This window comes from Temnothorax curvispinosus, unplaced genomic scaffold (assembly GCF_003070985.1).
Source record: "Temnothorax curvispinosus isolate PA1 unplaced genomic scaffold, ASM307098v1 QBEX01000525.1, whole genome shotgun sequence".
Classification (NCBI taxonomy): domain Eukaryota; kingdom Metazoa; phylum Arthropoda; class Insecta; order Hymenoptera; family Formicidae; genus Temnothorax; species Temnothorax curvispinosus.
Genome location: NW_020210305.1, coordinates 70,114 through 86,380, shown reverse-complemented (window position 1 = coordinate 86,380; position 16,267 = coordinate 70,114). Strand labels below are relative to the sequence as shown.

General features: G+C 36.2%; 1 protein-coding gene across 10 annotated transcripts in view; it reads right to left on the bottom strand.

Annotated features, from left to right (window-relative positions):
• The window catches only part of LOC112455451 (peripheral plasma membrane protein CASK), a 182,175-nt gene extending 168,813 nt beyond the window's left edge, over positions 1–13,362 (bottom strand). For all 10 annotated transcript variants that reach the window (XM_025017366.1, XM_025017392.1, XM_025017415.1 and 7 more), the window contains exons 1-2: positions 13,045–13,362; positions 51–163 (exon numbers count right to left, since the gene is read on the bottom strand). In XM_025017366.1, coding sequence (XP_024873134.1) covers positions 51–163; positions 13,045–13,103 — 172 coding nt within the window. In that variant the 5' untranslated portion in view covers positions 13,104–13,362. The remainder of the gene's footprint in view (positions 1–50; positions 164–13,044) is intronic.
• Positions 13,363–16,267: the final 2,905 nt, after the last annotated feature.

Genomic DNA, 16,267 nt, shown 5'->3' with positions numbered 1-16,267 from the left:
CTTCTCAGTGTGTGTATCTATATAATACATCATCTTTCGTATATACTCACCAGCAGTGCTGAGCCCAGGACTAGAAGTGAACTTCGCCACATCGACGATTTTTACGGCAAAAATCTGCCCGGTATGACGGTGAATGCATTTTCGAACGACGCTGAACGGTCCTCTGCAACAATGCGAGTAAGACGTCAACAATAATAATTACGCTCGCAGTTACTCGAGTACGGATTACGCGCGTTGTCAAATGACTAGTAAATCAGGTAGAAAGCTAATAATAAATGTAAGCAATTAAATATTACGTAATATTTAACATTTGCAAAATGGGCTTGAAAAGAGTAACAAATTTTATTCGAAAAAGTTTTCTACATCTTTTAATTTTTCACGATACTGCATGTACGTAGTTAAAGGAAACTTGGCTTTTTTTTGAATAGTTTGTTTTAACTAAATTGTAATTAACTCTTTCGTTTACAAAGTATAATTGCAAAACCAATTAAAATTAACATATGAAATTTATACGTCGTTAATTTATTGAAGTTAATTAACAAGTTAACAAATTTCAACGAATTGAAGTTTAAGAACATTGTAAAATGAAGTTCCGGTGTTAAAGGAAATAATATCTTGAAATTTCTTTGATATCACTTTATAGACCAAGGTTACGTCCTTCCGGTGACCTAACGCCATTTTTAAATGTCGCGTGCGCTGTGACTCTCCATTTTTCTTACGCATACCTACTATACTAATTTTGCATCCACACGATATATCTACATGTAAATTTTACAAGAGTTTTTACATTAAATATAAGAAAATAAAGAAAAGGAAAATGTCAATATAGGTAATCAATAAGGTCATAGTTCGTTGAAAACCTTGAAATCTTATCTATTTAGATCAGACAAAAGATAAAACGTTTTGGAAATAATTTTAACGTAAGCAAATAATTTTGATATAAAGATGATAATTCTATAGGAATTATAATAAAAATATATATAAATTTTCTTTGCTAAATTCAATTATTTTATATTTTAAAATCCACTGTGCTTATTTACCTTATAAATAATCGATATTATTATTTCAAACAAAGTATAGTTATTTCTTGAAAGCGTGGGCAGCTACGTATATCATTAAAAAAATTAGCAGACAACCGCTATCTTTGCATTATTTGCCGATGTATTGCTTTTCATGGTTTCATGGACATTATAAATAAATAAATAGATATCGAGATAGAGAGAGAGGTGCCAATATCTTGGAATAAGAAACATCCAATATCAATTCTTAGTTAGAAACAAAAAGAACGAAATACCTTATGTTTATATTTAAAATGTCTATATGGTTATTTTTAAATCATATACATACAGCAACACACACACGCACATACACACGGATGGTTATTGATAGACTGAATTTCTATAAGATATTAATGTCGTATACCTAGATGGTATCGTATAAAGAAGGTAATTTGTGTGAGACGGGCGTCTATGCTTGTGCACATGAGTAGGTCATATGATCGGGGCTGTACTTAAGGGTTAAACACGATAGCGGTCTCGGTTATCCATCGAATGATAACCACGCATGCATTCATGGAATTCGTGAAAACCCACAATGGAGAATGTCGTGCGTATAGAGCGTTTCACGCAAGCATCTATCCTTGCGGTTTGCACAGTAATATAATGGACCATCACATTTAACATATATATACTCCAATAACGAATATAAATCACACAGAATCTTGTTTGTATTTTATTTATACTCGCATGATGCATTTTCTTTATAACGAAACGCAGCACTTTCAATTTCTTTTTTATTGTCAAACATTATCTTTTACTTTTTGTATTCTTGTTTCGAAAAACTCATACGCTATTCAAAAAACTACACTATTTTTATTATTACTCGAGCAATATAAACAAGCGGTTATTTTCAATAATCTACAATATTTTACGACTGGCGCGATTTACTCGTAAAATGTAATTATACCATTTCTTTAATTTCACAATTCTTTAAAATTAAAACAGCAAGATAATTTTCAATCTTGGAAAATTATTTCATTATTATTAAAAATTAAATTATTAATATTAACTTTTCTATTAATGTTACTGTGTATAAATATTTTAAATATTTCTCTCTCTGTATCTTATTCTTTCTGCATCTATTTATCGCAATAACGAATTATAACATATATAATAACGAAGGCATTTAATAAAGATATCATAAATTAAATACCAATAATAATTAATTTAACGGATAATTGTGATGTTATTTCAAACTTAAAATAAATTACTGTATCATTGAAATCATCTGTTCAATCAATAATATGAATGTGTTACCTATATTGAAACACATTTGTTATCCTTTTAAATATTTAATGTATACTCCGTTCAACGAGAGATTGAGAGTAGTTTTGCGCATAAACGGGCAAAGTAGGGGTAAAGTCCCTAAAGTGTGGCGTATCGTACATGTAAATAGACGTTCTGTGGACAGAGACCTGCGGGAGACAGACGAGTTTTCGTCCGATCTGCTCTCAATCTCTCGTTGAACGGGAGTATAGCAATAATGTACATATATAAGAGCGAAAACTAAAAGATTTATAAAATTGCCATATAAAATTATAGAAATTAAATAATTATATTCAGCTATTATCATATAACACTTATTTTAACGCCAGATAAAATATAAATATAAATTTGTCATATAAATATTGCATTTTGAAATTGCCATGCAATTATATTATGCATTTATAAAGCATTTAATTTAGCGTATTTTTCGATACAGTCTGAACATAAATTGAAGAACGTAAAGCAATCTTTTAAAAGCGTGTCTGTGTAAATCCTCTGCCGTCACGTACACAGGCCGTCATCTCCGGTGTACTCGCGAACAAGTTACTAAATACATCATCCCTCGTTTTTCGTAGTTAAAAGGTCTCTTGCAAGACGGCCTCTTGAGTGCCTTAAGGCTTTCATAAAGCAATTCGCACGAAAGCGTAATCCGCCTTTTATGGAAAGCTATTGACTTCTCGCGTCAGTTTCCAGAAGAGGTCAAACATCACCGTGACCTATATTCAAAATCAATTTTCCGCTTGGAAAAGATTACACATGCAAGACTTCTTTTTTCTACTTCTTTATATATATGGAGAGGTAAAAGTAGTGTAAGTCAAATTTTTTAAAATATTGACTCGTGTACATTAGATGCAATCTATACGATATATAAATTGTATCTATGCACATATTGCACACGACTCAATATTTTAAAAAATTTGACTTACACCACTATGGTTTTTACCCCACTATATATTTAGATGATTTATACCAGATGATTTTATATTCTCAAATCATTCTTTTGACAACTTGTATAATAAAATAATGACGGATTGACTTGACCATTGCCATTTCATTAAGTATTTCATTAAGTACCGCCTTAATTCCATATCATGTACATGAATAAAATTTCATTTATAAAGATACAGATTATTAGTATACCAGAGTTCTCACCGTCGTCAAATACAGCTCCATTTAACCTCCTGGCCATTGTAAATTAGACTTCGAATCTGATGTAATTGAACTTTGGCCTTCCGTTAACAAGTTACGTTGAAGGGAGGACATTGCTAATACAAACGCTCAAGTTTCATGCAGAATTCTGCTTTCCAAAACGGTAATTACGACATCCGATCGCTGTATACGCTCAAGCTGTTTGAAATTTTAGTTAAATCCGCTAGGATAGCATGCTGCTCACCCCGAGGCCATAACTTAACTGAACATAACTTGTCATTGATTAGAACATGCTGCGTTCAAATTGCTGATTTATCATCCAACAGCTCATTAACGTGGAGAAAATTATTTGTTGCGCGATTAAAGATCCGTTTTTTGTCAAATAAAATATCGAAAATAATAATGATATGTCGCATCAATATTTTCCTTTACATTTTCAATATATATTTAATTTGTTTCTAAAAATAAATGTATATTAATCAAATTTTTGTATGGTATTTATAAAATAGCGTATGCGTCCACGCTTTTATATTTCATATATTATACATCAGATTGATAAGTTTGCCATTTGCCTTTGTATAGATAATTCCACTGTCTATTTTGTAATTATATGTAATGACCATTTTTGTATGGTATCTTTTATTTCAGACAAATTGCGAGCATTGATATAGATTTCCAAAGATTCGGTTGCGCGAATCGGAATAAGCTCTTTATTCGGGATGCTCTTCGAGGAATTTCAGATCTACCATAATTGGATGTCGGACACTTGTTTACGAATACAGAGACTGCATTCGATGCCAGACTACATCATCAAGATACGTCTGCCCCGACATTAACATTCCATCTCTATACCTCATTCGTTTCCGCGGTATTGGAGGCACGTAGACGTAATGGGTACGCCTGACTAGGGTAAAGGGAGGGATGGGGAATTGAAACCGCTAAATGGGATTGTTAGTGAAAGACAGGAATAAATAACGTTTCTAGAACAGAGGCGTTCGCGATATTCAGAAAGGCTCGTTTAACCTGCTGAAATACTCCCTTTTACGTCGACAGCCCTGCTCATCAGACTATTTAGTCGCTTTTACACCGTAGTACACGCAATTTCTCTGCAGTTATACTCTTATCAACACGTACAGATCACATATGTTACGGCTAACCGAAACGCAGTATATAAATGCGCAAGTTACTCGTTTCCCTTGACGGCTCTGTTAAACTTAAGCCGCGCCGTCGTGCTGATATTACATCTCCTCTCCGTATTACCATTATGAGTATATGAGTCGCTTATTGCATGGAGATTTTGTAACAATAAGACTTATGCTCAACACTAGAGACTTGTCACTTGCAAGAATATAATGCTGAATACCGAATCTTTAAAAAAATAAATTTATAAGAATTTATAAAAAATTAATTTTGGTTTCTTTTACATTAAAGCGATTTATATCGTATCCCACGTTTCTTTTCGTTATCTTTCCATCACATACAATGACTGTAATATGATATCGCTTTCTGCACAATAAGAACTACGGTTAGTAAATTCCCATCCTTTCCACATTATTATATTCTAATTTTAAAAAGCACATTTTAGCAAAACACTTTTAACTAGTAATTATTACTTTAAATTTCAATTGTTCAAAAATGTTGTTTGTTTAATAATATAAATGCTGATTACCAACAATTACAAAAGCACTAATGGTCAGGTAGTAGATTGCTTTTTGTTTTAAATTTTTCTTTCTCTGTCTCTCACCACTTCTGTAATTTAAATATCTCAAGAAACCAGATATGAAAAGAAGAAGACAGTATCATTGCACAAACGCGCGCATTGTTTCATTACGTAAATAAATTCTACTTAAATTAACACGAATTCCACGCTTCTTTTTATCCGTGTGCAACTGATTTGAATCTGAAAAATTACGCGCCAGATTTATCTGGCGTCCACATCTCAGAACTGTCTTCGTTGAACTGAAGCGATCGACGAGATTTGTAAGTGACATTATCTTACAGGCTACTGATAGTCAAATCGACATTTTGTTATCTCTCACGGATGTATATCATGGGAATCTACGTCAATCAACGAGTATAAAATAAGGAAGAACAAGCGCGCTATTCTTGATCACGTGCAAACGTTCCAGCTTAATCATGTTGGTGGTTATTCCGTTTCTTGCGTGTTACATCACTTGGACAATTGCAAACCCGATTAATCCCGGTAAACCATCCATTTATCTCACAATGCTATTATCTGTTAAACGTTCGCGAAAATCGCTTTCACAGTTATGCTATCACGAATAACGATTCTCAGATGCTGGCTGTACGATCTCCACACAGTACAAAGTCGGCGATCTTAAGGAACCTCAACCGTTGCTCTTGAAACGGGATGGCAAGCGTGCGACCATCTGGTACCCGGATAACGATAATGGGACACTGAGAATATTCGCCGGTGGCTCCATTTATCTGGCTTGCCCAGGCAAAGATAACTACCTCAAAAACCGAACTTGGGGCAACGAAGTCGAGGCAGTTTGCATAGGAGGTAAGGTGTTTGACGTGAATGGCGTTCGCCAGTATTTCTCGTCTCTAGTTTGCAAATCTCACCCCGAGCACCATGCTAAGTACACGAGCTCGCCACCTTGTCTCGGCAGACACAGCCCCATCGAGATCGGCTTCAACGTGAGCGGCACCTTCATCCGCACTATTGAATTATGCCGCGACGAGAAGACATATACAACGTACTACACGAAGTTCAAGATGACGAAAATGATCGGAAGCTATCAAAGGAGCTATCCCAGGTGAGATCTGTTAATAATTGATAGATTCTTCATTTCATCATAATCTTTTCTTTTCTGTTAGATTTTTGAATGAAATAATTGTTCAGTATTAAACTCTTTAAAAAGTTTTAACGAATTAAGTATAATTTTATTTAATATATCAATAACTATATATATTTATCAATATATTAATCTTTTGATAATCAGATAAATCGTCCATTTATTACTAGAATAGTTGATAACAATATACCTTTTTAATGTAATCTTTAAAAATAGCTTTTAAATACTATCGCCAATAAAACGCCAGGGCGCATCGTTTATACATACGGCTGTCGATTGCATGTTTTAGACCGGGCAAGTTCCTAGCGGGAAATTTTTATTCCGGGATAGACGTAGACTATCTGTACAGATTCGAAACCCAGTTAGATACGCTCGCCAGAATCCTGAATTCGACCAAGTTGGCTGAGGAACGATTGAAGAAGTCGGTGCAGTTTCTCTCCCGCGGACATATGGTGGCCAAAGCGGACTTCGTCTACGGCGCCCAGCACAGGTCGACCTTTTGGTACTTGAACACCGCGCCTCAGTGGCAAACCTTTAACGGCGGTAATTGGAATTCTCTGGAGCTCAGCGTCAGACGCTTCGCCGCCAGCCGTCGTTTGGACCTCGACGTTTACACGGGGGTGCACGGTCAGATGACCATGGAGGACATTCGCGGCAAGCAGCAACCCGTATATCTGCACACCGACGGCGCGGTCATGTCCGCGCCCAAGTTCTATTGGAAAGTCATCTACGATCCATTGAGCAAGCGGGGTACAGCGTTTGTGGGTCTCAACGATCCGTTTATCAGATTGCCCGCAGACGACGTGTACCTCTGCACCGATATCAGCGAGAAGATCAAGTGGCTAAACTGGAGACCGCGCAATATCAGACTTGGTATCTCTTACGCCTGCAGCGTCGCTGAACTGCGTAAGGCGGTGCCTGTTGTGCCGCCACTCGATGTGATCGGCATTCTAATGTGACACGAGCGAATCACTTAGTTCCGTCCTTGTACGTATCGCACGTTGCGAAAAAAATATTGATAATCGCGATAAATCCACTTTTATACTTCTAGATTTTTATACATTTATATTTTGAATTACTTTTAATTATATATAAATCCGTCAAAAAAATAATATAAATAAAAAAATATATAAACTGCCAATATATAGAAACGGACATATTGCAATATTGTATTATATATATATACGGTATAGATAAAATGATATATCTGGTACAAGTGTCTAATCGGCACATCTCTTATAAGTCAAAGTGTGACGATACTTCACTGAACATACTAAGCAGATACTTTATCTTCGATACAAGCGAGGTGTCGATAACAGGAAGTCCATGCGTTCGTAACAGTGAATATAGATGTTAACAACTTATTGAATAATATACTTTCAAATGCACTTATATATAAGTATATTTGCATAAAATATATTAATCGTATATCTATCAAATTTTATATTTATTCGTTATTGCAATATTTTTTTTATAATCATGAAATAGCAATATTTACCAAAAAATATCAAGCAATATAGAGATGTACTTAATATTATATGGCTAAAGATGTACTAACATCTAATATTAATTTAGTTTAATAGGAAAGCTGACAAAGTTTGTAAAAAATAAACTATACTTGAACGCGGTGACCCACATATTAGTTGACTAAATTTTAAAATACACCAGAATAATAGGACGAAACGTCACATGGACGAAAATTAGCGACGCGAGAGTAACTTTTTATCGATATAAATAGCTCTAAAAAATTATTATCATGCTTTAAAGCAAGAATTAGAGTCGTGTGTCGACATATGTCACACCATATCAGGTGTTAAGAAATTATGTGTAAATTCCAGACAAGCTAGCTTTATCTTCAAGACATAAAATAGAATTTACTTCGAAAGGATAAAAATTTAAAGCGATTATCTACGACACGATTTTGCACGGAGACTTGTCCCTCGCAGAAAAAAATATTGCATGTGTTTGCAGACAAAGAAACGCGAATAGCATGTACGTTTGAATAAGAGAAAAAGCTTCCCCGTAAATATTTATCGCCAAATATCATTAAAATATTACGTTATTTCCGAAATATATGTTGAATATACAATCGAAAATATTTGTAGAAAATCGTTTCACATATGTTTCATATATATTTATTTCTATTTTTATTCCTATTTCATAATTTTTATTTTATACTTCATGGATTTATATATCTATGTGTATATGTGTACATTACTAAAACTACTAATTTATTAATAATCACAGCAAATTGCTCTAATCTCATAATATATTTACGGTATCTCGATAAATAATGTCAATAAATAATGTATTAAATAAAAAATCGTCTTTGATTATTAAATTTCAAAATTAAATCTCGGAGCAGAGTTACGATAATGAAAATGTTAAACTCCAATTTAAATATCCAATATTTTTACAACAGAAAAAGAATGCAATGTACTCTTCAAAATAAAAAAATTATTAAATTTAAAGTGCGTCACACGACGCGTTTGTATCCCGATAAATTCTATTATGCACATTAAAGTAGAACACAATATTGCAACGCTGAATAGAGGTAAACATTTTTAAACATAAAATATGAAAGTAAAATACCGAATGTGCAGCAAATGAATTAATATAAATTCTCGTTTATTTTAAATCTCTACAAAAGATTTCCCTATTCATACAATATATTTTTTAAAACATATACCGCGTATAAGATTGATCTCACCATATAGATAGAACATCTATTACAACTTTCATCAACCGCGAGATTAAGGTTTGCCGTTTATGTAATTTAAATTTCCGTATAGAGCATTTGATCCGTTAGCCACAAAGAAATGCCATAAAAACTCGATTCGCGTAATTAAGTTCAAGAACAAATTTCAGAGGTAAAAGTTTATCCTGTCTTTTAAAAAAGGGTCTTGCGTGTGGGAGTTTGCGAGACAAAAAGTAGGGCGTGAATCGTAAAAGCAGAACACGCCGCCCCGTATCTCGCCTTGTACGTGTCCGTATCGAGATTTAAAATCGTCGAAGCATACTAGGGATTTCTCGGTGATGCTTTCGCTCTCCAGCGATAAAGCACCGAGGTAAAAGCGTCGAGGGCTCCTGTTCAATATAACTCCGTTTCCATTTCCACAATAGCTTCCGATACAACTGATCCTGATTTATTAACTGATAGCATCCACAAACAAATGTGCACAATGTTAGTAATAATTTTATCTTCATTTTTCCTCTGTCTTAATAATGTAATTATTCTCATGATTCGTATACTTTAGAAACTGAATTGCAAAGCTTAATAGCGGCTGCAACATGAAGGATAAATTAAATGTTGTATACACTGCAGTCGTTTACGGAGCTGTCTAGCGAAAAAATTAAAGCACACTAAATAATTATTTAGCTGATTGAAAACTCAATTACAAAAGAGTTACAAAGTTGAGAACTGTTAGAGGAAATTCGACGGCTACGAAATAAAATATAATATATATAATGAGTAAAAAGCGCCGTTGTGTCGTTACGTTCGTGTTACTTCGTAATATCTTAAATACGGAACAAAACCCTTAGCAGTCGATTGAAAGGAACGACTTTAAAAGAACCGTTTGTGTGCGAACTGTAGCGTATGGCATTTAAGTTCAATTGACGCAGAGAAAAGAGCGCTGGCTGTGCGAATTCAATTAACCGTAACGAACGAAGAATGTGCCACTTCTTGATATACCTCATGCTGAATTTAATTGACGGGATCCACATGTAGGCATATATACAATATGTATGCAGGATGATCTCTTCAAACTGTCCCCATTGAAATATTTCTGCACCAATTGTTACGCGACAAAGCGTTTCTACTTAATTACACAGTTGAAAATAGCAAGAAATTGATGTTATATGTAGTTGAATAATTTCCTTACTTGTTCGACATAACATAAATTAACTAATGCTCGCGAACCTTAATAACGTCAAAAAATAGATATTTTCCTAGCCGATATTAAAAAATTATTGTACTTTATTGTATTTTCTGTTGATCGATCGATTTGTAAACATAGTTTAATCAGCGAGCTTGGCATCCTCAATGCGCATAATGAAGACAGAATGTGATATTGATGTAAATTCATCAGGATTTCGAGTTTGGATCAATTAATATCATTTGATGATATTGGGTGATTGAGTGTATTTTAATAAATAGCTTTCAGCAACAATATTACGAACAGTGCGTGCCGAATCACAAAAATCTATAAATAACACGTTATTTCTCAGTTTATGAGAAAATCTATTAGGTTATACTAGGATAGAATTTAAAGTGGTATATATTGTTAACACTTAAAAGATAATACATTAAATTTATCATACAAATTCGACATGATACATTCTACATTGCATTATCTATCTTACTGATAAGAGTACTAAAATCTATGGCAAAAATACTTAAAGTCTGACAAAATATATAGGTATATACGTTTAAACAACGTACATATATTTCTTTCCTCTTAAATTGTATTAAATCGCGGCACACATAAATATTCTTCTTTCAAAAGAAGGTGTGATATATTTCACGTCATCTTTCAAATGTTGAATAATTTATGAAAACCATGCATAATTTCAAGGCGTGTCAACGGTTAATTTGTATAATTGTATTTATTTATTTATACATGCATTTATAATATGCCCGATTAATGTTCTTAAAACCTGTCGATTTTGAAGAATTATGAACTAAATATATGAAAAAGAAAGGTGTCTGACGTGCGAATAAAAAAGTATGCGAGCTAATAAATTGTAGCGTATCGTTTATAGCATGATAATTGCAAGTCCAAGCTATAAATAGTTTGGACAGGGAGAGAATAAATCTGAGTCATAAGTCGATGATCGTCGAATAGCCTACGCCTTTGTGACAGGTATTTTAGTCGCAGCTGGTGACGTATATTATTTTGGCATGAAGGTTAGCCAATTGAATGATAAATCAAGTATTGGCTTCCGATACAAACGAAATTGCGTTTCCGTGACAGCAATCTCTGCTTTTCAAGCTATATAGTCTTTCAGCAGAAATAAACCGTTTTGGCGAAATCGATCGTTGCTAACATAGCAGTACGAAAACCAAGCGTTATGTAGAAGATTCGGTTTTAATTAAATTTTCGTTCATCAATAAGAAATACATTTTTTCGCGAATCAGTTGTTTCGTATGTTAGTATAGTCATTTTGTATTTTTATATTTAAAAAAAAATTCATTTTTGCTCAATATCGATATAAATCGGTTAAAGTAATATATAATTTATTTATATTTGATTCATTAAATGTTCAGGAAAATTTTCATAAATGAATAAAAATTCTTCTTCTAAAATTATGGTATATACTTTTCCTATTACATTTTCTTTATATTAATCCAGATTGAAACTTCTTCATGAATTTCTTTTTAAGATTTTAAGACAGATTCTTATATAAACAGGAACGAACAATACAACATTTATAACTATCCAATCAAGATTTACTCAAGACCTTTTCGTTCAAATTCTACATAGTTTTTTATTCGGTTTCTTAATTGTTTTATTTCTCGATTATTTACTTTTCCTGTTTTTATGAAAAGCTCGATGAAAAGGCATGTTTCAACACTTCTGCATATTTTTTTCGGAGTTAGGCAATAATCTTGCCTTCCGAACAAATTGATAAAGTCTAGCTTGAACATGTAAAAGTCCAGATAAATGATTTATCGACAGATAAATCTGATAGACAAATGGGCTGTTGCCAATATGCCAAGTAAACCATTTATTTTGAGAGAGACATCCCACGAAACGTCGAAACCTTTATTGAAACAAACATCTATATTACATCAATTTAGAAAAACATTTGATTCTTATCTCTCTAGAATTTAGGAATTCATTCCACAAACGGCCCGATTCAAATAAGGTTTTACGTCACGATAAGGAGCATAAATTGTTCACGAATTCCATTGTTATTTAACGAAATATTCTCAAGCAAGTGTATATCGACTCGCAAGAAATTATAAGCAAAGTATATGAATTAATTTGCACCGTGATATGGGAACGAGCAGGAAAACGATACAATTTTATTCGCTCCGTAAGCATGCGTGGCGGGTCGAGTTACTGGACGGAATTCGACGAGAAGGTGGAAACTGGAAGCAATCGGGAACTTGCACACACGCGACATGACGCGACGCGACGCCTTCCTCATTTAAACTCTCGCATCTCTTTCTCCTACTCACTCTCATCCCGTGTCACACCGATGTACATACAATGCCGGGACACTTAAAGACCTATATGTCTGGACACCTTTATCATCTTAGTTTTCAAATAAGTATAACGCGAATTAAAATCGAACATAAAAATATAATAAAAAAAAAAATATTTTTATCTTTGATTCTTTGATTTTTGTTCGCGTTATAACTTACTTAAGGGCTAAAATGATAGAAATGTCCAGGACATAGGTACGTGTCCAGGCATTGGTACATTTACCTTGCGAGCTCGCGGTGCGCGTACACACACACGCACACACACACGGGCTGCAGGCATTATTTTCCGTGCTCAGCGGGTTCACATACGCACGCATACGCGCAGACGCGCGAGTGCAACGCATGTGCACGTATACATGCGCACGTAAAACCACCACGCTCAAAGTACCTCCGCCCACCGCCGTTCATCCAATCGCATCGCGCTTTCTCTCTCTCGCGCGCGCGGCACCTCCTTATACACCCTTTTAACCGCTTTAACTCGTAGATTCTTCCTCACTCTCTCGCCCATCCCCGGGGCCGGGGGATTCTCGTTACTCACTTGCCGATAATCTCGCAGAGCTCGTAAACATCGTCGAAGAGAACCTCGTCGTCCGCCATAGTGACGACGAGGAAGAGGAGGAGGTCGAAGGAGACTAGTCGACCGAGCTAGGAGCCCGCACGCGTCAGGAGACTCAGCAGACACGTCGCGGTTATGTGAATGCCGCGGTTGCGTGACAATTCGGAGCGCGTGCAAGTGCGCGCCTTTTTCTGTCGCTCCGCTCGCAATTCGCCGACCAACGTCGTCGTGATCGTCGACGTCGTCGTCGTCGTCGTTGCCGCCGCCGTCGCTGCCGTCGTCGTCGTCGTCGTCTCGGTCTTCGTCTTCGTCTTGGTCTTCGTCTTGGTCCTCGTCTTCGTCCTCGTCCTCGTCCTCGTCGTTGTCGTCGTCGTCGTTGTTGTCGTTGTATATCAGTGTGTCGTGTGGAATACACGCGGCGTGAACGCAGCCACGTATCGAGGATTCACGGCCGCATCGCCTGTCGCGCCCGTCCCTCTCCCTCGCACTCGCACTACGCGCCGCCGGCCCGCCGTCGTCGTCGTCGCTCTCCTTTCCTCTCGCCTTTACGCACACGTCACGCACATATATGCACGCACGCACGCACGCACATACACACAGTCGTGGGGACAACGCAGCCGTGTGTCGGCGGCACACACCACCCGACACCGACACCGACCGCTCTCGCACTGACACTCTATCGGCGGACACGAGCCTACACTGTACCACTGCGGGGCGCGATCGTGACTGCTCCGACTGCTCCGTACGTACGTGGTGTGGCGCGGCGCGGCTCTGCGCGGAGCGATACAATATATCGGGGGAGCGACACACCGCCGACACCGCCTTGTCACAGTACTCACAGTCTTGTCACCTTTCCGAGCTCGCCCGCGCCGGCAAAGTCAGCGCGCACGGGAAAAAAAAACACAGACGGCCCGCGGTCAGTGATGTTAATACACGAGTACGCGAGAGCCAGGCTCGTAGGTAGGCAGGCAGGCCCCGTCGTGACCTGCCTCAAAAGCAGCGCGAGGAAAAACCCCGGAGAATCGTGGAGTCGTGGAGTGTCCGGGGTGCGTGTCGCGGGGGTGTCCCCACCGCCGCGGGAGAGGGACGACGGCGCGCGGACGAAATAACGATGGCACTGGCACACACGTTACCCCGTGCTCTCTGTCAAAGGCCGGGGCCAGTGGATTCGCTCGCTCCGAAGCAAGACTGGTTGCATAAAACGCGGCGGGCGGCTGCGCCGACTGCCAGTCGTTCTCCTCCGACTCCGACGCCCCCACGGCTGCCCCCCCACGCCCCCTCTGCGGCCGAACTGTGCGTGGAGGGGCGGGCGTGGCGCCTGCCTCTCTTTCGCTCTCTTTAACTTGACGGACCTTTTGCGCTTTAACGTGTCCTTTGCTTCCTTCGTCGCTCGCTCGCTCGCTGACAATGAGTATAATATGCATAGCCGTTTCTATAGGCCGGTAAAGGATACCGCCCGATCAGCACGATTGAGATATTACCATCTTCTCATGGAGCGCAATCGCTACTTTTTTTACCGGCCGTTTATATCCGTAGAAATAACATCCCCTTTGTAAAATAAATAAGATTATATAATTTCGGTAACTTAAATTGTTTCTGTAAACATATGACACTTTTATATATTTCTCTCTATATCTTTTTTCTTTATCAAATATCAGCTACCGATGTAGAAGAGTTTAAAAATGAACGCGATATATTTTTGATATATATAATTAATATTAAAAGTGTAATATCTTTATATGTAAAAATATATTAATAGTGTGTTTAATTCTATACTTAACTATTATAAATACGTTTTTGGCGCACCGCAACTGAGGACAAGTTGAAAGAGAGTATAAATAAAAAAAGCTTGAAATTGATTATTTAAGTAACTGTTAAGAAAAACCGTTTACTTACCGCTATCGTAAACGCGGCAGTCCGTCGAAGATATCCTCGATTTCTTCCCTTCGTCCGAACACCGATAATACCAGCATTATACGATTGTGATACCATCGGTGATAAATGGCATGCTTACCGAGGGCTGTAAACTTCGCCTCGTTCTCGAGATATTTTAAATGCTTATGATCGAATCCTCGTAAAACTATTATGTCTTCCCTACGAGCATAATTTAACACATTATATTCGCCAGCTCTGCTTATATAAGTACGTGTGTAAAAATCATACGTCTTAAATTTGAAACTATGTAAAAAAAATTCACGTAAAATATTTACTAAACGATGAAAAACGTATGCGCAAACTCTGCTCTAACAGAAAGGCTGCAAATTGATTGGCTATCGCACAGTTTTTATAGTCAATAAGCTTGCAGTTTTTCTGTTAGAGCAGAGTTTACGCATATACGTTTGTTGTTAGATAATCGGGCCCCCAGAAACTTGATACTCATTACCCAGATTTCTGCCATTGAGCAACATAAGGATTCTTTGCCCGATCGGCTACTAATTCGTTGTAAAGTGCAAGTATACTACGTGCTATCTACAAACAAATAATGAAATGCATATTAAAGCTCCGAATAACTGCATTATTATTTTAAATTATTCAGCACTTTATTTTAAAACACACACGTATATGTATATACATATAAAAATAGATATATATTCAATAAATACTTGAACTTATATTCACATTTAATATACTAACGGGCTAAAATTTTTTAATAATTATTTTAATTCTTACCACACTTGCTGCTATTCCTAATTCCATAGCAATATCAGTATTGAGTATTGAATAAAAGACATATTCGTCGAGTCCGACATGTCTTCCGACTTGTCTTCTAACAATTCTATATTTTCTGTTTCTCTTATTATATATAATTGTCCATTTACTATTTAATTCCAATATTTTTCTAAAATTAATCTTAATTTTTCTTAAATTTTCTAAAGTTATAATATAAATAATACATGTATTTACAAAGTGTAATTTTATATCAAATTACCTATTTAGTGCTTTGTCCGAAGTACTGAATTTATTATTGCAACATCTTTTGCCATTCTTATTCTGATTTTTCATTATGCAAACTGCGTAAACTTCTTCACGTCTTATAATGCAAATAAAAATTGATTATATATTTCTCTTTAGTTATTTATATAAAAAATTTTTGATCCATACATATAATTATATTCTAATCATGTTAGTAAACATCTCTCTTTTTTATTTGTATATTATTGTGTAAAATAAATTATTTTAATGCGTGCATTTTGTACAATTTTTT